Source organism: Ursus maritimus, unplaced genomic scaffold (genome assembly GCF_017311325.1).
Source record: "Ursus maritimus isolate PB19 unplaced genomic scaffold, ASM1731132v1 scaffold_33, whole genome shotgun sequence".
NCBI classification, from domain to species: Eukaryota; Metazoa; Chordata; class Mammalia; order Carnivora; family Ursidae; genus Ursus; species Ursus maritimus.
In genome coordinates, this window is record NW_024425897.1 from 23,529,146 (window position 1) to 23,554,401 (window position 25,256).

Here is a 25,256-nt window from a genome sequence, read left to right on the forward strand (position 1 = left end):
TAAGGAAATTGTGATTTAAAGCTGAGTAATATTTTAAAGAATTTGAATTTTGGCTTCATCACCATTATTAACTGTCTCCTTGCTTCTTTGGTGTGATAGTTTTGAGATGCTTGGGCATCTAATAGATTTGTGGTTGAATTTGCGTCATTGTTACCAACCCGGTCCACTTCGTGGTCACATTAACTTAATGTTGGTAGGAGTTGTTCGTGCTCTTCTGGAGATTATTTGGTAAAGTATATTAAAGCCTTAAAACCATCTGCAGTCTGACCCAGTAAGCCACTTAGTTGACATTATCCTAAAGATAGAATCATTCTTGCTTAAAACTGTGGGTGAGGGTGTTCATCACAATGTTACTCATAAATATAAGAGAATTGCAACTGATACAAATGAACAATTGGGAAATGAATGATGGTGCACCATGTGGTAGAATATTATGCATATTTTAAAAAATATTTTCCAAAAATACTTTGGAAACCCGTTTGGTGGTTTTCAGTGGGGGGCAGACCCCAAATACATTTTATACGTTATTATCACCATTGTTTTGAGTGGAAGGCCATTCAGAGATGCTGCCGAGTTCTTGTTCTGGCTATCTGTTCTGCAAGTAAAATTCTGCTAGCCAATTGAAAAGAATATACACTGATACTCAATATATATATATCGTCTGGGAAATAGCAATTGAAATGAGTCTTTCTCAGAAGAGAAACAGTGACAATGAATTTTAATAAATGCACTGAATGAATTTAAACTTTGTTTTTATAAAGGTCTTAAGTCAAGTTCTACAGATTGAAAAGAAGACGTCCTGGTATTTTAAATTGCTATAGACACCTTTAAGAAACTTAGAACCCATTGTTTATTGCCATGCAAATTACAACCTTGAATGAGTGAGTGGTTTTTTTAAATAATTAAAATCTTAGGAAACATGTGTAATGAAGATGCAAATTAAAACGAAATTCTGCATTAACTGTGAATTTTACTAAATATGAGTATCTGATGAAGCAAATTTATCCATCAAGACCATTTGGTATGTGTTGTGTATGTATTCTGTTGGTGCTGGAAGATGTCTATGTGCCTGTATCAACCATGTGACTTCGTGTAAAGATTCTCAATGTTCACAGTTCTTGGCAAATGCAGTTTTAATCCATATAAAGCCAGCAGTGGATGTTACTGCAGGATAATGGAGGATTAAAATTGTCCTTGTGTATAACATGTGTGAATCTTTTTCTTCGACCTCAAATTTAAAATGCAGGATTAGTTTAATCTCTGATTAAAATGTGCTAAGTTCAGGGATTGACTTTAATTCATACATTCTCTTTATGTATGGTAAACGTTTTCACGGTCTGGTATTTTTAGCAAAAAGAGTACTAACCTTTAAACAGCCTTATGTTATAATTGTAAACTATTTGCTGCAATTAAGCTGGCAACTTAAATGCAAACCCAGCTTTGATATGTAGTATTTTATTCTCTTAAAAAAAATTGATGCTGAAAAAGTGATTTTACGTTCCATTTTAGTTACTACATAGAAGCCTCAGTAAATCAGCTGTTGCTTAGGACAAAATACATGGTAAGAGCGCCTGAGTAGCACGGTCTCTTAAGTGTCCAACTCTTGGTTTTGGCTCAGGTAGTGATTTCAGGGTCCTTAGATACAGCTCTCCCTCATCAGGCTCTGTGCTCAGCACCGAGTCTGCTTGAGATCTCTCTCCCCCTCCCTGCCCTCTGCCCTTCTGCCCCTCCCACTCGTGCTCTCTCTCTAAATCTATTTATTTTGGTGGGGGTTGGGAGAGAGTACCAAGCCAACTCTGCACTGAGTGCATATTCTGTTGCAGGGCTCCATCTCAGGACCCTGAGATCATTTCCTGAGCCAAAGTCAGTCTCTTAACTGACTGAGCCATCCAGGTGCCCCTAAGATTATATTTTTATCTAATCTCTACACCTAATGGGCTCGGACTCAGGACCCTGAGATCAAGAGTAGCAGCTTCCCCCAGTTGGCCAGGTGCCCCTGTACACATACTTTTAGAGAGTTTTAGGCATGTGGTTGCCTGGTAGAAAAATGCCACATTTTAACAATAGTGAAATTTGGGAAACATGAATTGAAATGCTCCTTAACTGGAAAGTTGACATTCAACCACATTCCTTTTTATCTTTCTCATTCCACCAAGACTTAACTGTCCAGTCATCTACTGATAGGATGCTTTTAACTAGTCAGAATTTGCTTCCCCGATTTTAAATCTTAGATATTGTCTTGTTGGTTCTCCTACACAATCCTATCCTAAGGAGGCAAATGCCACTCAAATCAGTATAGCCTCAAAGCAAGACATTTCAATTTTTCCATTTTCCAGATTGTCCTTTATGAACACAAGGACATGCTTTGCTCATCACAGTCAATCAAAAAGTAAAGCTGAAATACTATCACACTATGTTTGGTAATCTGTCTTGCCACTAATGCCATGTGATGGGTTAAACAGTAGGGGATGAGCGATCAGGGGTTAAATATAATAAGTATCATTTTTTTCATAGTCCAGTTTCTGTATAACAAATGAAAGGAAGAAGGATGACTATGAGATAACACGAGAAGAAGCTTAGATTCACTCCAGAATGTGGTAGATTTTGTCATGACCAAGTGCCAAAGTTCTCACTGCTATTCAAAAGCTTCAAGAGTCAAACAAAAAACAAAACAGCCAAAAAAACAAAACAAAACAAAAACCATTTCCCCGCCTCTCTCAATCTGTGATTCTTAGTTTCGAGCTGTCTGCTAGGATGGCCAGCAGCTACTAACTACCGGGGCTTGGTCTGCGTCCGTCCAGGTATCCGTGTGAATGGCCCGGTACAGTTCTCAGTGCCCGGTGTACACAGCGGCTGACAAGACCGGGAAAAAAGTGAGCAGCTCAACTGTCATGAACTGGGGTGACAGGGGCAGAAACGGCCTTTAATTTGCTTCCTCGTTCGCTGAGTTACGGTGAAGAACCGTTTCTTCGCGGACCTTGGCTGCTGGACCTCACGTCCACAGATAAACTTTCTCAGAGCTTTGCAGCCCCCGACCTGCACGCGCGAGAGCAGGAGGGCGCACCCGAGGTCTCGCGATAGCCGAGGTGGCCCTTCGGCGACGCCGTAGGCGGGGCCGGCGGGCGCGTTCCTCTGGGCGGGCGGTTTGGGTGCTTGCTTGGACCGGCAGAGGGCGCGGGGCTCCGGGGTTCGGGGCTCGCCCCCGCTCCGGGCAGGCGCGCCTATGGCGTTTGTAAGGTGACGCTGCGCTCACCGACTTTCTCCGGGGGCGGAGGAAGCACCCATGAACCCTTCGGCGACCTTCCTCGCCGGGCGCCAGGTGAGCGGCCGCCGCGGGCTCAGCGTCTCCGCCGGCGCGTCCGGGTGCGAGTGGACAGCGAGCCTCGCCGGACGGGGAGCACTCTTGCCGAACCCGGGTGGTTTTTAAGGAACGGTTTCTGCTTAAAATGTAAAACGATACACAGTACGAAGAGGAGAAACGGAGCGTCGCATCTGTTCCCTTAGCTTAGTAAGAACGACGTTCGGCTCAGGCGCCTAGACGAGCGGCGGGTAACGAGGTGCTCACTTTTTAACGACACCTGAGCGGTTTGGAGAGCTGCTTTTCTATGCGCCGCCTCGCTGCTTGTCCAAATTTTCTTCATGGTAACCTGCGAGGGGAGGAGCACTCTCGTAGCTCCGTTTTACCACGAAGTGTTGAAAGCGAGCTTTGCATTTATGAGTGTACGACGAAAAGTGAGCTTTGCATTCATGAGTACGGTGAAATGAGCTTTTTTCTTTTTTTGCATGTTTGACGTATTGCCTGTTTTCCTACACCGGAATTTGTGCGCCTTGCCGGCGCGCTCATTACCACGTCTCTAGCCACGGCGCTCAGCAAATATTTGTTCCGTCAATCAATGAATTAATGAATGGTTACCAAAGACTAGAATTTAAATTTTGTGATTTGGACTCACTTGACCCAAATTCCATTTTCTGTGTTTAGTTACTAGTAAGTAACAGTAATTCATTCGTCATTATTTATTTAGAAATCTTATTTTTTAGAAAGCAGTAATGATATACATCGGCCTCTTCGACTACTATTTTTAAGATAGAATTCTTGAAGTAACACTTTCAGTTCTTTATTTCATGGATGGGGGCAGTACCGTATTTCAAAATGTGCTTCACAATCTTAATAATAGCTAACGTTTGGAAAAACTATGTATCCCTTTCACATGTTTAAGTTGGTATCTAAAATTTTTCCTTAGGAAAAAAAATAACGATGGCTAATGTTTGTTGAGTGCTTATGCTGTGCCAGGTAATGTGGAGTGCTTCACACAGTCTATCTTGCTTAATCCATACAACTAAGAAGTGTTGTTATTACCATTTTACAGGTGAGGAAACCAAGACTTAGAGAGGTTAAGTAACTTGTGCAACGTTATAGAGCCACTAAAGTGGTTAATTCTGAATTCACACTTAGGTCAGACCAACTTCACCATCTAGTCTTTAAAATGACATATGCCTAAAGGGAATTACTGTAAATAATTTTATTAGGTATGAAATGGCATTGTGGTGATACAAAAAAAATGTTCATTTTTAGAGATGCATGTATGAAGAGTGAAGTGTATTTTTTTTTTATCAACAAAAAGAGAAGGGAGAATTGAAACATGTGGCAGAATCTTGATAATGGTAGGACTTAGGTACTGAACATAAGAGAGTTTATTACAGTTCCCTTGTCTTCTGTGTATGTTTGAAAATTTTCCTTTGTAAATAGGTGTGTTGAGTTTGGACCAATCACAATATTATATTCTTCTTGGTAGACTGAGTATGTGTGCTAGATACTATGAGAATTATTTACATTGAAACAGTAATTATTTCATGTTTTCCTTTACTTGATTGATCCAGAATTGCTGGGGCAAAATGTGGGATAATATTGTTGATTGATAGAAGGAATGAGTTAAGACAAAAATGCCAAAGTGAGTTTACTTGTGATTAGCCAATGAAGGTTTTACAGACGGTCCCACTTTTTAAGAGTGGCATGTGTGGTATGACAGAAAATTATAGAGGCAAAGTGCACAGTGGGCATGAACTCATTTAAATTTACATAATTTTGATGCCATGTTATAACCGGTGAATGAAAAATAATTTAACTGTCTTGAATTGGCAGCAAAAGAAGATACAATTATTTAGAAAATATGCTTCAGCTGATTTATGTTATTGATTAGTTTTATTTTGATGTAAAACCACTTTCTCTGTTTAGAACATCGGGTCAGAAGTTGAGATTTCCACTATCGAGAAACAACGAAAAGAGCTGCAGCTGCTCATTGGGGAATTAAAAGATCGCGATAAAGAGCTCAATGATATGGTTGCAGTACATCAGAGACAACTTCTTTCATGGGAAGAGGATCGGCAGAAAGTATTGACTTTGGAAGAACGTTGCAGCAAATTAGAGGGTCAGAAATACATTAGCAGTATCTGTTACACACTTCTGTATGCCAGCATATTCGAAAGGCTCATGGGTTAGACACAAATGTATTTATTTTAAAATAAATATTTGTATTTGAGAGAGAGCCCACGTGTGCGAGGAGGGAGAGGGGCAGAGGGAGAGGAAGAGAATCCTCAAGCAGACTCCCTGCTGAGCACGGAGCCCAATGCAGGGCTCAGTTCCAGGACCTCAGGATCATGACCTGAGCGGAAATCAAGAGTCAGATGTTCAACTGACAGCCACCCAGGCACCCGAGACACAAATGTATTTAAATGGTAAATACGTTAGGAAAAAAAGGGGGGGGGGCTCACAGAAGAGATAAGAGAAAGAATATCTCAACACAATCCCTGCTTCCCTGGAGGTTAAAGTGAACATAAGAAGCCTTTGTGAACACTCATAATCGGACAAGCATAGTGTGAATTAAGGTTGGGCAGACAGCATAAATGTAGGAAGGGTGCTGGAGAGAGCTCCAGTTAACCTGAAGTGTCAAGAGTGATGGTGAATGAAATTGGTTTTGAGCTAGAATATGAATAAAGATGCCATAGGACTAGCCATTTCTGTTGAACTGACTCAAAGATTTTAAATTTTTGGTGTTGAACTTGATCTTAAGTATCTAAACAGTCATCTTTTAAAAATATAGCAGTCTCAAAAATGGCTTGCAAAAATTTTCTTTGTACTATATTTTAATTCTTTAATCCGTTTAGTGCCTCCCTTAAGTCTCAATGTTCTGGTGACACTACATCCATACCAGACTATATTAGAAGGGAAAACACTAAATCTGTTCAGTAGACAGATAACTGTATAGCACTTCCTTTTTTAATCTTCTTGTTATACAAAGGATTCTATAAACATGACAATCTAAACATGCATTATTTTCCATTTCTTTGATGATCATCTGATTTTACTCTGACCCTAGCCAGCCACACATACATATATGCATAGTGTTTTGATTGCACATTAGATGTAATATAATATCTTACACAAATATGTTAATGAAGATGACATTGCATATAGTCAACAGTATCTGGTTTTCAAATACGAAACTTGAGGGGCACCTGGGTGGCTCAGTTGGCTAAGCATCTGACTCTTGATTTCAGCTCAGGTCTTGATCGCAGGGTCATGAGTTTAAGCCCTGTGTTGGAGTTCCAAGCCCGGTATGGAGCCTACTTAAAAAAAAAAGATTCTCATTAGTAACTAGGGACTGCAAATTAAAACCATAATGAGATACTATTTACACTTATCAGACTGGCAGAAATTTTCAGGTATTGATAAAGATATTATCAGGTATATATAAGGGTAGCAGGTATTGTGGAGCCAGGGGAAGACTCATTCACTGCTTGGGGTTGGGGAGTGTCAGTTGGTACAACTACTTTGGAAAATCTTTTAATAGTATCTAGTAAAGTTAAAGATATATGTAGCTCATGGCCCAGGATTTCCACTTCTAGGAATATACTCACAGTTCAGAGTACACACGAATGACCTAAGAATCTTATTAATATGTAGATTGTGATGCAGTACGTCTGGGGCCTGAGTCTGCATTTCTAACAAATTACCAGGTGATATCAGTGCTGCAAGGACCCCATTTGAGTAGCAAGGCTCCAGAGAAACTTATGCAAAAATGCACCAAGGTATATGTATAAGAATATTCAGAGCAACATTGTTCCTAATAGCTGCAAAATGGAAACAACCCAAGTGGCCACCAATAAATAATACATATTGGCATAATCATATAATGGACGTTATGTAGCAACAACAGTGCACAGACACTGGTCACATCCAACAATGTGGATAAATCTCCGGATCATCATTTTAGGCAGAAAAAAGCAACGGAAGAACTCATAGAGTATAATCCCAATTATATACGGTTCACATCAAACTGTTTTTTTTAGGGATGTGGTCATAGGTGGTAACACTATAATTAAAAAGTAGGCAAATGATTAAGATCAGGATGGTGGTTCGAAGGTGGGAATTGGAGACATGGTGCTTAGGGTGACATCCAGGGGGCTTCTGGGTTGCTCACTATTCTGTTTCTTGACTTGGGTACAGTATCGTGGATTCCATAATACATTCTTTAAAAAGGATTATCCTTTAAAAAATTATTTAGCACACTTAACCTTTTAATCGTGTGTTTGAAAATGCATTTTAAGCTTCAGATCTGATCAAAAGGTGGTTATTGATGAAATTTCCCTCAGGTGAACTACATAAAAGAACTGAAATAATCAGGTCACTCACAAAGAAGGTAAAAACCCTTGAATCCAATCAAATCGAATGCCAAACGGTTCTTCAGAAGACTCAGCTACAGCTTCAGGAAATGGTTCAAAAGGCAACCCATTCCTCTCTCCTCTCTGAAGACCTTGAGGTTGGTTTTATTTTGTGATAAGCTTCACTAGCCCAAATTCTGTTTGTTTCAGGTATTGAGAAATTAGATTCGAATGTTTCCATTAGAATGTATGTGTGTGGTATGAAAGTCCAGCCGTCCATCTGCCACCGTAGTTTCGTGTTCTCTGTACGGCTCTGGTTGGCTGCACAGCGCTGTGTTGTCTGGGAGATGAACTCCATCACCACCTTTCTGACTGTCAGCCCATTTGGTCCAGGAGCATCTGTCACTTTATCAACAATGGGTTAGTTTAGAAAGCCTTTCTCAAGGTCTGAGATGAATAGCATCAAGTTTTGGTAGCTTCACATGATGCTTTCCAAATGTGCCTTATATGATAGAATAAACAGGATCTACATCATGTTAGTAGCATTTTGGGAATAAAATCTGTAAGGCTGATTTTTCACTTTTCCCTTTTACCTGGTCATCAGATATATTTTGAACTCATGTTTTATGAGAGGCACAGAGAGCCATATTTTTGTTGTTATAGCTTTCGTATTATGCTTTTTTTTCATAATGATAATGCCTTTTTAATTTTTTCAGATTGTTCTAGACAATTTCTAGCTATAAAATAAGTAAAAACCATTCTATTGATATGTTGATTTAAAAATGGAAATGTAGGGGGCGCTTGGCTGACTCAGTGGGTGGAGCATGTGACTCGTGTTCTCGGGGTCATGAGTTCAAGCCCCACATTGGGCATAGAGCTTACTTAAAAAAAAAAAAAAAAAAAGGAAATGTATGAGAGAGAATGAGCAAGATCTGTGGTGTCTTTTCTTACAAGGATACTAATCCCATCATGAGGGCCCCACTCATGGCTTCTTTTACATCTAATACTCTCTCAAAGGAGCGTCTCCAAATAACACTGTATTGGAGGTTAGGGCCTCAACATATGCATTTTGGGGGGATGCAGTACAGTTCACAGCAGGAAGATTTTTTTTTATTAATAAACTTTATTTCTTAGAGTAGTTTTATGTTCACAGCAAAACGGAGTGGAATGCATGAATTTCTGCTATACCCCCTGCCTCTGCCGCCACACACAGTCCCTCCCCTGCTACGGACATTCTGCACCACAGTAGTGCTTTTGTTACAATCAGCGAGTCTGCTAACATCATTGTCACCCAACGTCGTAGTTTACACCAGGGCTAACTCTTGGTGGTGTATATTCTGTGGGTTTTGACAGATGCATAATGACATGTATCCACCATTGTCGTATTGTACAGAATAGTTTCACTGCCCTAAAAATCCTGTGCTCCATGCCTGTCTCTCCCAACCCCTGGAACCACTGACCTTTTACCATCTCCATAGTTGTGTCTTTTCCAGAATGTCATATAGTTGGATCGTATAGTAAGCTTTTTCAGATTGGCTTCCTTCACTTAATAACATGTATTTAAACTTCCTTCATGAAGATACTATTTAAAAAGCCTAATTTTTCTTTTTTTCCAAATAATATATATATCATGTAGTTCTGTGGTTAAAAAAAACAAAACCCCAAGTACCTGATAGGTGGGAATACCCCAATATGAAGTGAAGGTCTTTCAATGTAGAGTAAAAAAAATACACACACACACACACACAGGCGCATAGAGGTTCACTAATGCTACTTTATTTCAGCAAAGGAAATCTCTTCCTAATCCAATTTTCATTCATTTATTTTCTTTTTTGTCAACCTAGAATTATACATAGAAGAGATTGGGAAATAGACATTTATAAGCATAACCAATAGGATTCAGTAGGGCAAACAAGCATTGAGAGGATGCTAGAGGTAATGGAGAGAGATATTTGTATTTCTTTTTGATGACTGCTTACTTGGCCCACTTTGTTACCAAATATAAGAGAGAAAACAAAACAGAACGAGCGCAGATTGTGGCTAATGATAGTAATGAAAGCTTTTAAATGACTCAATTGGTATTTTATGTGTTGTTCCCTTGTAGGCAAGAAATGAAAATCTCAGCAACACATTAGTGGAACTTTCTGCTCAGGTAGGACAGTTACAAGCTCGAGAACAGGCTCTCACTACAATGATAAAGCTAAAGGTAATTCAAAATAATACCTTCATTTGCCAGGGCATTTTGTACTTTCTAAAGCATAGTCACATGCATTATCTTACTTAAGTCCCATTGTAAATCAGATGGTAGAGCTACTGACATTGCTGTCTCTTGTAAAATTCTCATTTTAGGGGGCCCCTGGGTGGCCCATTTGGTTGGGTATCTGCCTTCGGCTCAGGTCATGATCCCAGGATCTTGGGATCAGGTCCCACATCAGGCTCTTTGCTCAGCAGTGAGTCTGCTCTCCCTCTCCTGTGCTCTCTCACTGTCACTCATTTTCAAGTAAAGAAATAGAATCTTTAAAAAAAATAAAATTCTCATTTTAGGGGCACCTGGCTGGCTTAGTGGAGCATGTGACTCTTGATCTTGGGGTTGTGGGTTTGAGTCCCACATTGAGTTAAAAAATCTTAAAAAAGGGGCGCCTGGGTAGCACAGTTGTTAAGCGTCTGCCTTCGGCTCAGGGGGTGATCCCGGCGTTCTGGGATCGAGCCCCACATCGGGCTCCTCCGCTGAGAGCCTGCTTCTTCCTCTCCCACTCCCCTGCTGTGTTCCCTCTCTCGATGGCTGTCCCTCTGTCAAATAAATAAATAAAATCTTAAAAAAAAAAAATCTAAAAAAAAAAAAAAGGCGCGCTTGGGTGGCTCAGTCAGTTGAGTGTCTGACTCTTGATTTTGGCTCAGGTCATGATTTCATGGGTCATGGGAGCCCCACGTCAGGCTCCATGCTCAATGGGGAGTCTGCTTGAAGAGTCTCTCCCCCTGCCTCTCCCTGCACTTGCACATGCGCACACTCTCCCTGTCTTTTTCTCAAAGAAATAAATGAATCTTTAAAATAAAATAAGACTCATTTTAGAAATGAGGGAAACAAGTTTAAAATGATGTCCCTACGACATTGAGAGAGGAGACAGGACTCCACTTTTGGTCTCCACAGTTTTGTGGAACTGTGGTCTTTTTACTATTGACTCGTCTGTCACATGGGGATAACGGTAGTACCGTCTCAGAGAGTTCCTGTGAGATTACACGAGTTAATGACGAAAAGTGTCTAGAATGAAACCTGGCACGTGGTGGTATCTTAAGTGAGATCTTCGTATACTGATTAGTTGAAACTTAAAAATCTTACAGAACAGTCTTCAAATTTGGTTCTTAGGACAAAGATATTATCGAGGCCGTCAATCACATTGCAGACTGCTCAGGAAAATTTAAACTGTTAGAGCATGCCTTGCGAGACGCGAAGATGGTGGAGACTTGTATTGTGAAAGAAAAGCAAGATTACAAGCAGAAATTGAAGACACTTAAAATTGAAGTCAATAAACTGAAAGGTAAGGAAGAGACATCAATTCAAGCATTTCATCTTGGGCACATATTTCTTCATTTGGGTTTACTTCGTCTTGTGATTGAGAGGTCTGTTGCTGGCCTTAGAACCTACCGGGAGATGTTCACTTCATTTGTACAGAATTATGCTGCAGTTTTCATGTTACAAGGTAAATAACAGACTTGGGGGAAACTATAATGTGTGATATTTTAAAAATAAGCTGTCTTTGCTGTACCAGTTAGCTACTGTTAATTTATGCTTCATAGCAACCAGCAACATGCAACCAGAATCATTTGATAAGCTCAGGTATCAGCCTAGTGGGAATTGGCTCATCTTGGTTGGGCCCAGCCGAGCTGCTCCTCTGGGGCGACTCCGCTTCGCATGTCTCACTTCTCGCCAGTTGGCTGGCCTGAGCGCTTTTCCCCAGTGAAGGCAGAAACCTTTAAAAAAAAATTTTTTTTAAAAGGTTTTATTTATTTGAGAGAGAGAGAGAGAGCACAAGCGGGGTGGGGAGGCAGAGGGAGAGGGAGAAGCAGACTTCTTGCTGAGGAAGGAGGCTGACTTGGGGCTTGATCCCAGGACCCTGGGATCATGACCCAAGCTGAAGGCAGACGCTTCCCTGACTGAGCCACCCAGGCGCCCCTGAAGGCACAAACTTAAGAGAAGAAGCCGGGGCACCTGGCTGGTTCCGTCGGGAGAGCATGCAACTCTTGGTGCCAGGGTTGTGAGTTGGAGCCCAACGTTGCATGTGGAGCTTACTTAAATAGATAGATAAAAAAGAGAAGAAGCAGAAACATGCAAGGACTCGACACACCCTCTGTTGGCTAAAGCATTATGTGGCTGAACCCAGAGTCGAGCAGTGGAGAAGTATCTGTCCCTCTGTGAGAGGAATGCAGGGAGGGATGGGGGATTGCCACTAACAACGCGATCTGCCAGGGTGGCTTTCTGGCGCGTGTTTTATGTTTGAAAATTCCTTTTGTGTTTTTCTTTTCTATTTTTGTTCTCAGAGTAACTTCATGATTCATTTCCTTCTGAGTAATGTTACTTGAAGTTTTATAAAGAAGGGGAGGCTAGGTATACCAAATAGGTTAGTCCTATTTATGTGAAAGTGGATGTAGGTGGTGGAGTAAAAGCTTAATTTGCCTTCAGAGGGCATGGAGGTAGGCCCACTTTTCTCTGGCCTTTCCCACCCTGGGGCAGAGTCAGTGGTCATCATGCTAGACGTGGAGACAGACTCCCACTGTGCAACCAGCAACCTTAGAATGGCAAAGTCATGTTTTGGTGAAAGTTACTCTCACCTCTGTCCATAGTGGGTGCCTCATTGTTAGACGGTGGAGGAGGCACAGCAGAGTACCTCCAGACTGAGAAGGCACTTTGACACTGAAAAGCGAAGGAGGCCACTCCATACCATTTACATGGAGTTTTATTCAGGGTGACTTACTGATGGGGGGATCGGGCAGACCGTGATCCTGGTGCTTACATAGCTACTCTCTGCAAAGTCCAGACCTTAATCCACAGCTTTTCTAGAACGGGGCTTTGTGGTGAGGTCACAGGGTGGTTATCTAAAGTGGTGCCATCTGTGCACTGGAGGGAAGATCAGAATAAGCCTTCCCGAATTCTGTTCAGGGCTCACATAAACCTCCAAAGGGCCTGGAGCACGTAGGTGCGGGGGAGGTCATTGCACGGACATGAACAGGATGGAGTCAGGATTTTCAGCACTCCTACGCCCTGAGCCAATGAGTTGCTGTTGAAATTGTGAAAGTTTATTGTGGTCAATTTAAAAGACTCAGCCTTCTAAAATCTTGTTCTTATGATGCCCTGACTTGTAGCAAATCATACGCTTTGTCTACGTTTGTAGTTTCAGCTAAAACCATAATCACACTGTATACCCTTGACAGCAGGGACAGGCTCTGTCATCTCTTTAAAGAACAACAAGGTAATGGACAGTGGACTAGAGAGTGAGGGGAATCACCTCAGTTTGGGTGGACTGGGAAGGTGACTTTGCGAACATTTGAGCAGAAGCTTGGATGGTGGGAAGAACTAGCTGTGTGATGATCTGGGCCCAGAGCCTTGCAGGCGGAAGGAACAGCAAATGCAAAAGCCCTGGGTGGGTTTTGAGGTTGGCACATGTTCAAGGAACAGAACAAAAGAAGGGGGAGAGTGATAGGGCAAGCCAGGCCATTCAGGGCTTAGGGTAGTGATTAGGATTTCATCCTAAGGGTGATAGGAGGGCTTTTAGAAGAGAAGTGACGTGAGCAAAATTTTTACCTTTTTTTTTTTTTTTTTTTAAGATTTTATTTATTTGTCAGAGAGAGAGAGAGCACAAGCAGGGGGAACAGTAGGCTGAAGGAGAAGCAGACTCCCTGCAGAGCAAGGAGCCCGATGTGGGACTTTATCCCAAGACCCTGGAATCATGACCTGAGCTGAAGGCAGGCGCTTAACTGACTGAGCCACCCACGCGTCCCACAGGTTTTTTACTTTAAAAGATTGCCCTGGGTGCCTGGCTAGCTGAGTTGGAAGAGCACGTGACTCTTGATCTTGGGGTTTTGGGTTTGAGCCCCACATTGGGGGTTGAGTTTACTTCAAAAAAAAAAAAAAGCCCCGATTGCTCTGTGGGCAATAGGCTGTAATAGGAGAGGCATGGTTTGAGCAGAGAGACCAGTCAGGGATCGGGAGGCCTGACAAGGTCATTGCTAGGGATGCAGTGAGGTTTAGATACGAGACATAGGTTGGCTGCAGCTCCAGCAGGACTTCATGTTAATTGGAAAGGGTGCTGAGGGCATGAGAGGTACTCACAGTGTATATTCTTCTAGGAAGTAGTATTTATTCAAGGACTTTTGTTTTCTTCTATTTGTGAAGAGGATCTAAATGAAAAGACAACAGAAAATAATGAACAACGAGAAGAGATCATTCGCCTCAAGCAAGAGAAAAGTTGCCTGCATGATGAATTGGTTTTTACTGGTAAAAATAGATACTTAATTTTAAGTGATTGAATAGTTCTGTGTTTGTAGCCTAAACTTTCTGTGGTACAACTATGACAGATTAAAGAAATTACACCTCTCTCAAAATAGCAACTTTTTAAATATGCTTGGAGGGACCAAGCAAGGAATATTAAAGTTGCTATCGTGCCTCCCAGTTAACCCTGTTTCCTCTTCTATAAAATGAGCTACCATCCCTCTCTTCTAGCTTGAGTGCATAACTACACTTCTCACTAAAAACATAATACGTGTGCTTAAAAATCCATTAAGAAAGGATCTTATGAATTGAAGAAGGATGTTTATACTTTTGCAAATACTAGGTAAAAATTAGTAATTCAACAATTTTCCGGTTTTGCAAATAGATCACCTGTGATCACAGTTGGAAAAATGCACATGTGTTTTGTTCTATCAGCATGAACCTGAAGTTATCATGTTAAGAATGAATTTTTCATGATTAAAAATAGCAAATTTCTCAGTAGTTTGCATTAGGCCCCCTCCAGATAAACATAAAAATTGCATTCCATCTCCCTAGCCACATTCTCCCACACTGTCTCCTACACACCCCACTAGTTTCCACTAGTTCAGACCGCTCCCTCTCCACTCCCGGTTGAGAACCACTGATGTATAGATCTTTTTTTTTTTTTTTAAGATTTTGTTTATTTACTTATTTTAGAGAGAGAGTGCACAAGTAGGCAGAGCAGCAGGTAGAGGGAGAGGGAGAAGCAGGCTCCCCACTGAGCAGGGAGCCCGATGTGGGGCTCAATCCCAGGACCCTGAAATCACGACCTGAGCCAAAGGCAGCCGCTTAACCAACTGAGCCACCCAGGTGCCCCTGATGTATAGATCTTTTTTTTTTTTTAAGATTTTATTTATTTATTTGACAGAGAGAGACAGCCGGCGAGAGGGAACACAAGCAGGGGGAGTGGGAGAGGAAGAAGCAGGTTCCCAGCAGAGGAGCCTGATGCGGGTCTCGATCTCAGAACGCCGGGATCACGCCCTGAGCCAAAGGCAGATGCTAATGACTGCGCCACCCAGGCGCCCCATAGATCTTATCTCTGTCCCTACCAGCCAGATTTTATTAGGCTTTGTATTTAGTATGAGGAAAATCATAGATTTGGAGGTGAAGTTCCAAACAGAATTAAATTGGCATTTTTGGGGTCTAGTTTTATAGAGCCTCAGTGCCCTTCCTTCTAGGAAGAGAACACATTTCTATAAAGCGCAAAATGGATTATTAACATTTTTTCACACAGAATGGAATTCTTAATTTTCGTGTCATGTGATAAGGATGGGGGGAAATGCAGTTTTCTACCATTAGAGGTCACTGTTTCTGTTATTTCTAGGATTGCGGTCTCAAAGTTAATCTAGTAATAAAAATACATGTAAATATATGTTAAGATATATATGTGTATTTGTAGCTTTACAGTTGATTTACAAACAATCTTTGGATCAACTTTTGTGTGTCAGGAACTCTGTTAGTTGCTAAGAAGCTCCTAGGCCCACAGAAAATCTAGTACTATGCAGATGTTATGAAGACAATGCTGTGGGAAGTCAGAGGAAGGAAAACATTTACAGGCTATTTTAACAGTCTCCCTCTGTTTTGATTTGGCAATTTTTACTCAGATCCTATTACATATTGCTAGGTAAAGTATATGGAATTTGTTAAATAATGCTATAATAAATCCATTTTGTGGGGTGCCAGGGTGGCTCAATCAGTTAAACATCTGCCTTCGGCTTAGGTTATGATCCTGGGGTTCTGAGGGAGCCTGCTTCTCCCTCTCCCTCTGCCTGCCACTCTCCCTGCTTGTGGTCACGCGTGCTCTCTCTCTGTCAAATAAATAAATAAAATCTTAAAAAAAAAAAAAAAAATCCAGGGGTGCCTGGGTGGCTCAGTTGGTTAAACCTCTGCCTTCGGCTCAGGTTGTGATCCCAGAGTCCCGGGATTGAGTCCTGCATCAGGCTCCCTGCAGGGAGCCTGCTTCTCCCTCTCCCACTCCCCCAACTTGTACTCTCTCTCTCTCTCTTTAATCAATAAATAAAATCTTTAAAAAAAAATCCATTTTGTGAAATATTTTATCATTTCCTAAGCTGATTTTTTAAAATTTAAGATTTATTTATTTGAGAGAGAGCACAAGTGCACAAGTCAGGGGAGGGGCAGAGGGAGAGAATCTTCAAGGAGACTCCCTGTTGGGCGCGGAGCCCCATGCAGGGATCGACCCACAACCCATAATACCATGACGTGAGCTGAAACTGAGAGTTGGACGCTTAACCAGCTGAGCCACCCAGGCGCCCCATAAGCTGATTTCTTAAACACCTTTTGTATTCATACCACTGTCTCAAAACAATTTTTGTATGTTTAAATTATAAAAGTGAATTAGGCCTAAAAATAATTTTATTTTATTCATTTATTTTTTTAAAGATTTTATTTATTTGTCAGAGAGAGAGAGAGTGAGCACAAGCAGGGGGAGAGGCAGGCAGAGGGAGAAGCAGGCTCCCGCTGAGCAGGGAGCCCAATGTGGGACTCAATCCCAGGACCCCGGATCATGACCCGAGCCAAATGCAGCCACTTGACTGACTGAGCCACCCAGGCGTCCCAAGCCTAAAAATAATTTTAAAAGGCTTAACATGATAATATGCTGTCAGGTGCTCTGGCTAAAAATGTACACATTTTATTTGAAGCTGGAAGATGTCTTAAAAATATACTTTTCTGTTAACTTCAAAACTTTTTTCCTCGCATTGAAGATGAAGTTCTTCACATAAGCTTAGAGACATGTTTCATTTGTTTGTACATAACTGCTTATAAGAAGTTTGCAAATAAAGTGAGGATACCAGTTCACATTTCTGGGGTCCTGGTAGTCCTATAAATGAGGCCCCATGGGATTAAGTGATTGCCTCAGTTCTCCCAGGCAGTAGGAGGCAGAGCCTTGGCCAGAATGTGGTGGCTGCAGACCTCCAGACCCTTTCCCCCTGTGCTGGCTTGTTTAGGCTACTTGCTCAGGCAGCGATCAGTGGAGTCCAATACCTTTTTGTTTTCTGTGACCACTTTGAAAATCGGTGGACCCACTCCGCTTTGATCTCTCTGCTAAACCTAGCCATGTACAAAAGTATCTCATCTAGGAAAACATTTATATTTACAGTGGAGTTGCCTCTTATGCAATAATGGATTATTCTAAAGTCAGAGATTAAGGCAAAACTCCGATATATTTAAAATTACCCTTGAGGGATACCTGGCTGGCTCGGTGGGTGGAGCATATGACTCTTGATCTCGGGGTCTTGAGTTTGAGCCCCACGTTGGGTGTAGAGATTACTTTAAATCTGTAAAAAATAATAAAATTATCCTTGAACTCCAAATAAAGTAGTTGGCTTTTGTTTAGGGACCATAACTGTATTCGAAACAAGTATCTCTAAACACTAGGATTTGCACAGTGCTGTTAATACAAGAGGGAGGTGGAACTAAGACCAGGAAAGAGTCACAGATGCCTTGTGGGCCTTACTTCTACTGTTAAAGTAGCTGTGATTCCTTTTATTATTTTTTTTCTTTGTGCTTATGATTGAATTCATAAGCTAAATGCAACTCTGCATAAATAATGCAAATCCATTATGTTTATATGCATTCATTATGGTATTGACTCATGTAATGCAAAGAAATAAATTCACAATTGAATAGAAAAGATGTAGTAGTTTAAACCTGGCCACATGGCTTTCACTGTGCTTCTCTTCATTTTTTCGATTTTGTGGATAAGGATTACCTCTGAAAGCGAGGTGATATTACAGACCCCATCGGAAGGGCTGAGCATGAACCGTGTTGGGGGAGGGGGTGCTGTGCACAGAGCCCCGTCACTCTTTCCTCTGCCTGGCCTCCTGACCATGGGCAAGCACTGCAGAACAGTGGTCTCATGGAGTTGCAGTCTATAGCAGAGCACATGCCTTTGTCCTTAAATAGTGACAATAAAATTTTTTATCCGTTTTCACCCATGAGAAAAATGACATGTAAAAAAAAGTGTTTTTGGAAAGAACCATAGATATGTTATAAGTTTTTATTTAGATTGCATCACATTTACTTAAAATTGATGTAGAGGGTTATTTTTTACATTTAGCTTGAACTTCTTACAAAGATACTGATTTTTTTCTTAAGTGAAGCATTTATTGTTGATTTCTCACTTCTGTGTGAATCACTTCATTTCTCCTTAAGCATAATATTACTGTTTTTTTTCTGGTATTAGCCCTTGTACAGCACTTTAGATTCTTTCCTTCCTGTGGGTTCTCATTTACCAAGTTCTGAAACTGCTTTTAGAATATGGCTTTCTCAGGGTGCCTGGGTGGCTCAGTTGTTAAGCATCTGCCTTTGGCTCAGGGTATGATCCTGGGCCTCTGGGATCGAGCCCTACATTGGGCTTCTCTACTGGGAGCCTGCTTCTTCCACTCCCACTCCCCCTGCTTGTGTTCCCTCTCCTGCTGGCTGTCTCTCTCTCTCTCTGTCAAATAAATAAATAAAATCTTTAAAAAAAAAAAGTATCTCTTTGCTCTCTCTCTCTCTTTTTTTTTTTTTTAAAAGATTTTATGTATTTATTTGACAGAGAGAGAGACAGCCAATGAGAGAGGGAACACAAGCAGGGGGAGTGGGAGAGGAAGAAGCAGGCTCCCAGCAGAGGAGCCTAATGCGGGCTTGATCCCAGAATGCTGGGATCACGCCCTGAGCCTAAGGCAGGCGCTCAATGACTGAGCCACCCAGGCGCCCCTCTTTGCTCTCTTTTTGAACTGAGAAAAATTGACTGTATAACTATGTGTATTCAAGAGAACTCGGAATTTTAATTACCTATCAGGTGAAGAGTTTTCAAGAAATAGGAAGTCTTTAAAGGAGTGCTGGGCAAGGTTTTTTTTGTCCTTTGTAATGCTCATTTTTTTCTGTCGATAGAGATAATATGTTGTTTGGGTTTTTATAAAGAAAATGCATTCATAAGTTATTTATGTAATGTGAAAAAAATTAAAAATTAAAGTAATATGTATTTTATCATGCCCCCCCTTAAAAAAAGAGAGGAAATAATTGTCATTAATCCTTTCATCCAAAAAAAGCTTCTTTTAATACTTAGGTGTATTTGCTCTCAGACTTTTCCTGTGTGTTTGTGTATACAAACATACAGTGTGATTTAATCATACAGTTGATACAATTCTGAATCTTTTTTTTTTAAGATTTTATTTATTTATTCATGAGAGACAGAGAGAGAGAGGGAGGCAGAGGGAGAGGGAGAAGCAGGCTCCCCACTGAGCAGAGAGCCCAATGTGGATCATGACCTGAGCCAAAGGCAGACGCTTAACCGCCTGAGCCACCCAGGTGCCTCTCTGAATCATTTTTTTGACTCAGCATTATATTGTGAAAATTTTCAAATTTGGTGAAAGATCTAGTCAGAATCATAGAATAAAGCTCTTCCCAGCCGTGCATTTTGCAAATTTTAAGTTCAGGAACAAGGGGAAAACAAGTTACTGGAACGTTAAATTTTTGGAAATGAAGAGGTTTGTGTGGATATGGCTGATGAAAAATATTTTAATAATATTTGTTCTTAAATAGCAGAGAGAGAAAAAAGGAAAGATGAGTTACTTGATATTGCAAAGTCAAAGCAAGAACGTACCAATGCAGAACTGCATAATCTCAGACAGGTACGTCCCCAGTTACACTGTTCTTACTATTTGGGAAGCATTTATAAACAAACATCAAGTTAGGAAAGGAGTGTGTCTGTTGATTTTTTTTATGGTGCTTTGGAATCCTAACCACATTAAAGGTATATCATAGTTAGCATAGCCGATAAGGTCTTGCTTATGGGAATGAAAAGTTTGGAAACCAGTTACACTAACAAATCTGAGTGCTAACATAGGAAAAATAAAAACAAACGTATTTAGCATATTTCTCTATCACTGTCTGATCTGTTTTAGCATTTGCATGTTGGCTCAGTATAGTTTTGTTGTCACATCTTATTGATTTATCAATATCTACGGCAGATTTATGTAAAACAACAGAGTGATCTGCAATTTCTTAATTTTAATGTGGAAAATTCTCAGGAATTAATACAGATATATGACTCAAAGATGGAGGAATCAAAGGTTCTGGAGTCCAGGTAATCTTAGCAAGATGCTGTTAGTATGATCTTGTATTTTATTTTATCTTTCAGTCTATTCATTAAGTACTTACTATGGGCCGGTGTCTACTATCATTCCCTATATGGTAGGGAATCAATATATATGAACTAGTAATTGTCATTATAATCCTGGGTTGTAATGAGACCTGACCTTAGAATTTTAGGCCTGATCCTGATTTAGCCACTCGATAAAAGAAATTCATTAGCCTTATTTATGTGTCTGTTGTGTACAAGGCTTTGAGCTCAAGTAGAAACCACAGAGGTTGACTCATTTACTCTTTCATGTAGACTCAGAGTTTAGTGGTTAGCATTCATTGGGCTGGGAATGGGGAAAATAAAGATACATAGGACATGGTACTTGCCTAAGAGAAGTAACACCAATGAATGTATAAATAACTGTAGTAGGAGTTCAGCTAGCTGAGGCCGATCTCTGCTTTTAGCTGGGTTTTCCTTGTTAATAGAAGGAGACACCTTTTCTTACCTATAATAAGCAGTGTGTGAACTAAATTGGTTTCTGTAAAGTTAAAATACAAATACATGAGGTGTGGTTTAATTTAATAGGCATGTAACTGTCCCACAGTTAAATTTAGTCTACTTTTCCAAGCAGAAGTGTGACAGACATGAATGGGAGCAGGAATTAGGGAGGTTCCCAGCCACTAGGTGTGACCGTGTAACTACGAAGGCTGGCTGCCAGCAGCTCCTTTGCCTGGTGGTTAGTAGTTGCCGAGCCGTCGGAAGGAGCAGCTTTTGCTACAGAGTGGCTGCTCTGCTTTTCCTTCCAGGCCTTCTGCGGGGGGTGTTACACTCTTGCCTTGGGCCCTGGCCGCTGCCGCTGCTGGAGTACACCGCACTGGCCCACCGTGCTCTCATAGGCAGAAGCCCCCACCACATTGGCTCTTCCCTTTTCTATACTTCATTGCCCCTGGGAGGCTCTTGGGCTAGATGAGTGAAATTGTTCTTTAAGAGTGTAAAATGGCCTGTCCCCTTCCAGAAGGTAGGGGGTGAGTTTCCTGAGGGCTCAGAACTCTCCAGATCCGAATACCTGAATACAGGGGACATGAAGACAGTTTATGAAAAGGTTGATCACGTTTGTATATATTCTTAATTTTTATTTTATGCACACCTGTCATTCTTACTTAAGACCATGTGAATATCCAGCAGATAACTGGGAGGGTGAATACAGTATGGTAGATGCATTTGGCACTTTCCAATGCGTCTCTGTCCCTTGAATCTCTGTCCCCTTTCAGTCCTGGCTTTCACCTCTGTTTGCCGTGAAACTAACAGAATTAGGAAGAGAAATAACAGATCAATCAACAAGTATTTACAGAACACTTAATGTTTGTGTAAGGCTGTCCTAAAGTGCCAGGAGGGTTGAAAATGCTTCTGCATATTAAGAAACTTAGGAGTCTATTGAAAAGACAGGAAATATGCATGAAAGTTAGTGAACAATATAGTTATAATGGGAAGTTTGCTGCATTATTAAGTAGTTGATACAGTAAAAGGAGGACTGCGGTATCCGCAGTAAGCACGGTGGGAGGTGAGGATAGGAAGGGGAAAGTGGGCGTGCGGGCTTGCTGATCAGAGAGACTTCCTTGAAGTCAGGTTGAAATCAGGCTCTGAAGAAAGAATACACGTTCTCCCTTATGTTCTCATTTCGGACAAATGAGTCTTAATAGGATTTAGCTCAATGAATGAGGTTTGGGTGAAATATTTAGAGTGACAGTATTAAGTGTATGTTATAACTTCGGTTTTTTATAATGCCACCATAGCAGAGACATGCGTTTGTCGGACCTTGAGAATCACCGCCCAAAAGTCGATATTAAGAGGGAGAAAAATCTGAAGTCATTGGTTAAAGATCCAAAATTTGAGACCACGTTGATTCAGCAAAATTGGTCAGACAGGAGCCCATGTGATGTGTGCAAAGAGAAGAAACGACAGGGTAGTACTTCATTTGGGGAAAGAAGTGTAATTGCTATCTCATCTCTGTTTACAAAAGACTTACTGGAGAAGCAAAAGTCTTGGTCTCAGGGAGGAAAAATGCAGATCGAACCGGAAAACAAAAGTACATTGTCCAAGATCCACGCAAAGTCACCAAAAGGTAATGGGATCGGGATTCAGAATGAAGAGAAACAACTCTCTGAAACATCCACGTCGTTATCTGATGAGAAACAGTGGCATGATGTCAATGTGTACCTGGGCCTGGCCAGCTGTTCCGGGTCCAGACAACCAGAAAAGCTGGATGTTGAAAGTCAAGATGATGTAGAAAGGTCCGGACTCTCCTGTTGCCATAAAAATGAAACCTGTCTGGGGGAGAGTGACATGTATGAATCCAAGTGCTGCCACCCGAGTAACTTCATCATTGAAGCCCCAGGCCACGTGTCTGACGTGGAGTGGATGAGCATTTTCAAGCCTTCTAAAGTGCAGAGAATTGTTCGCCACAAATGTGTGTGTACTTGTTCAGAAAGTGCCGGTGGAAGGAAATACAACTCCGCCACGAGGTTAGTGATGTTTCCTACTGCTCAACACCACTGCTGGGGAGTGGAGGGGGCTGCGGTAGCCACGGCGTGCTCACTGCTCAACGGAGAGCAGTGTTTGCAAACCCAAGTCGTGTGTGAGGCAGACCCATCACTCTCTTCATCAGCACGTAGACTGTTGAGTTTCCGATTGTGCAGAGACCGTTTAGATTCCCATGAAGAGTTTGTACCTAGGATAGCTTCTGAGGCAAAGGTTTTGTTTGAAAACAAAACCAGTTGTCATGAGTTGGGCAAATATGTTTTTTTAAAAAACCAACGGTGGGGTCACTTTACAGAGTAGAATGCTGCTCTGGGGCATTCCTCACCCTTGGATCCAGTGTGAATTGATAAGCTGTCTATGCAGAGATCACATTCTCTAGACCCCAGATAAGAATTTTGCTGGCCACCTCCCCCGCTGCCCCCCCATTGGCATATTTACATATCCAACTGCTTCTGCCTTTCTGCTCACTTTACATGTCCCAAACTTTCTTCTTTTTTAAAATCATGCAAGAAAAAGAATATTTGTATGTAACAAGCTGGTAAAAGTTAATAGTTTTTTTAAGAAAAGAAAATGGATTCCTTATTAGCATACGCTGCGTTATTCAGGCTCGTCTTAATGTTAGAATTGCTGACTCTTGTGGTTGAGGGGCGCTATAGTAATGTCTGCTATTTTTAAATAAAACCTAGCTCTTCGATCTTAAATTACAGCAAGGACAAAGTCGCTGTACCGAGAGCCTTATTTTATCATCACACTGACTTCCCTAGGACTTTATGATAAAAATTTCTTTGTAGTATTTTCATTATTTGTATTTTTCTTTGGGCCTTTGAAAAGCCCGAGTCATTTAAAAATCATACAGATAGTTCTTCTGTCAGTTGTGAAATTAAAAAAATGATTGTTCCACTAAATGTTATCTATTCATATTTGTTTTTTAAAGATTTTCTTTAAATAATTGCAAGTATCAGGAGGACACAACCGCACATTTTTCACTACTGAACAAAGAACGTGCATATATTAAGGGAAAAGTTTATGTTAGTTTTAAGAGCATGGTGGACATATATTAAATTTAACATATGAAAGAAATTTAAATTTGGAGTTTTGTTTCAAGACCCTTTTGACCTCCCTGGCTTGAAATAATCCAGATGACCTGTGCCTGCCAGCAGAGGCACATGCCGAGACATCACATGACAAGTATGTGATTAAATAGGAAAGATAATTGTGTTTTCCTAGTTTTCCTTTGATTATAAGGACTTGCTGTGTACCTGTTCTATTATCAGACTGAAATGCTCACATTTGCACCACCATTCCATTTGACAGATAGGGGTTTAGCTGTAGAGGGAGAAGCGGCGGCAGCCTGTTCTCCTTCAGTTCCAGGGAACATGGGAGGAAGAGGCTCCAAGCGCCTCTGGTCTGCTGCAGAACAGCTTTTGTGGCTCACTCCTCTCTGAGCCACACTTTGAAGAACATACCCAGAAGCTCGGCTGCATGTGTCTCTTCTCTGATACTGAGGACCTATAGAAGAATTAATAGCCGACGGTGCTATTCTACTTTCACAAAAGGACTTTTAAAAACCACTAACAAAAATCAACTTCGCAACCAAAAACCCAAAATTTTCACAAGTGTAACCTGTGTTAATTTTTTTCCCCCTCCCTTTTGGATGCTCCTGTCCCTTGAACCTTCTTTTTTGTTTTCTTGTTTTTGGAAGGGGGAGGGAAATTATTCTGTTGTTAATCCTTCAACTAAGAATTCTGATTTAATTCTTAGTGCAGAGCGTATGCATTAACTTATAATATTCTACTCAAGTATTCTATTCAAATCTATAATGTTCTACTCGAACTTGAGCTTCTTCATTAAAAAGAAAAACAGCTTTTTTTTTTTGTCTTGTTGAGATGCTTTTAAGTATAAGAGTATTGTTGATATATGTTTGATATTATTTTAAGATGTCTGTTTGTTTGGTTTTTATTATTTACAGTGAGCTAATTGCCATCCAGCATTCCCACTGTTTGGGTTCTTCAAAATCTGCCACAAGAGAGGATGAGAAATTAATAGAGACAGAGCCCTCTTCTGATACAAAGAACTCACCTAAGATTTTGTTACTCAACAAAGAGGCACCATTGTCCGGTGACAAGGTTTGTATTTTGCTTAGAAATACCCCGTTTATTCAAGCAAAACTTCTCCCCACCGTACTTTGAATTCTTCTGTAGTATGGCTTTTAATGTGCTTAATTTTGGTCATTCTTCAGTTTTGTTTTGTTTTTCTTTTTTTTTTTTTTTTAAAGATTTTATTTATTTATTTGACAGAGATAGAGACCAGCGAGAGAGGGAACACAAGCAGGGGGAGTGGAAGAGGAAGAAGCAGGCTCCCAGCGGAGGAGCCTGATGTGGGGCTCGATCCCATAACGCCGGGATCACGCCCTGAGCCGAAGGCAGACGCTTAACCGCTATGCCACCC

The 25,256-nt window shown here is 41.0% G+C and overlaps 1 protein-coding gene across 8 annotated transcripts in view; it reads left to right on the forward strand.

The window, feature by feature from the left end:
* The first annotated feature begins 3,124 nt into the window (after positions 1–3,124).
* CCDC62 (coiled-coil domain containing 62) overlaps positions 3,125–25,256 on the forward strand; it is a 40,297-nt gene continuing 18,165 nt past the window's right edge. Inside the window, exons 1-10 of one of the 8 annotated variants that reach the window (XM_008688829.2) lie at positions 3,125–3,319; positions 5,234–5,426; positions 7,651–7,817; positions 9,764–9,865; positions 11,024–11,195; positions 14,048–14,149; positions 19,730–19,818; positions 20,158–20,273; positions 22,064–22,792; positions 24,778–24,934. In XM_008688829.2, coding sequence (XP_008687051.1) covers positions 3,284–3,319; positions 5,234–5,426; positions 7,651–7,817; positions 9,764–9,865; positions 11,024–11,195; positions 14,048–14,149; positions 19,730–19,818; positions 20,158–20,273; positions 22,064–22,792; positions 24,778–24,934 — 1,863 coding nt within the window. In that variant the 5' untranslated portion in view covers positions 3,125–3,283. The other 7 variants (XM_008688827.2, XM_008688830.2, XM_008688832.2 and 4 more) reach the window with 7 other exon arrangements.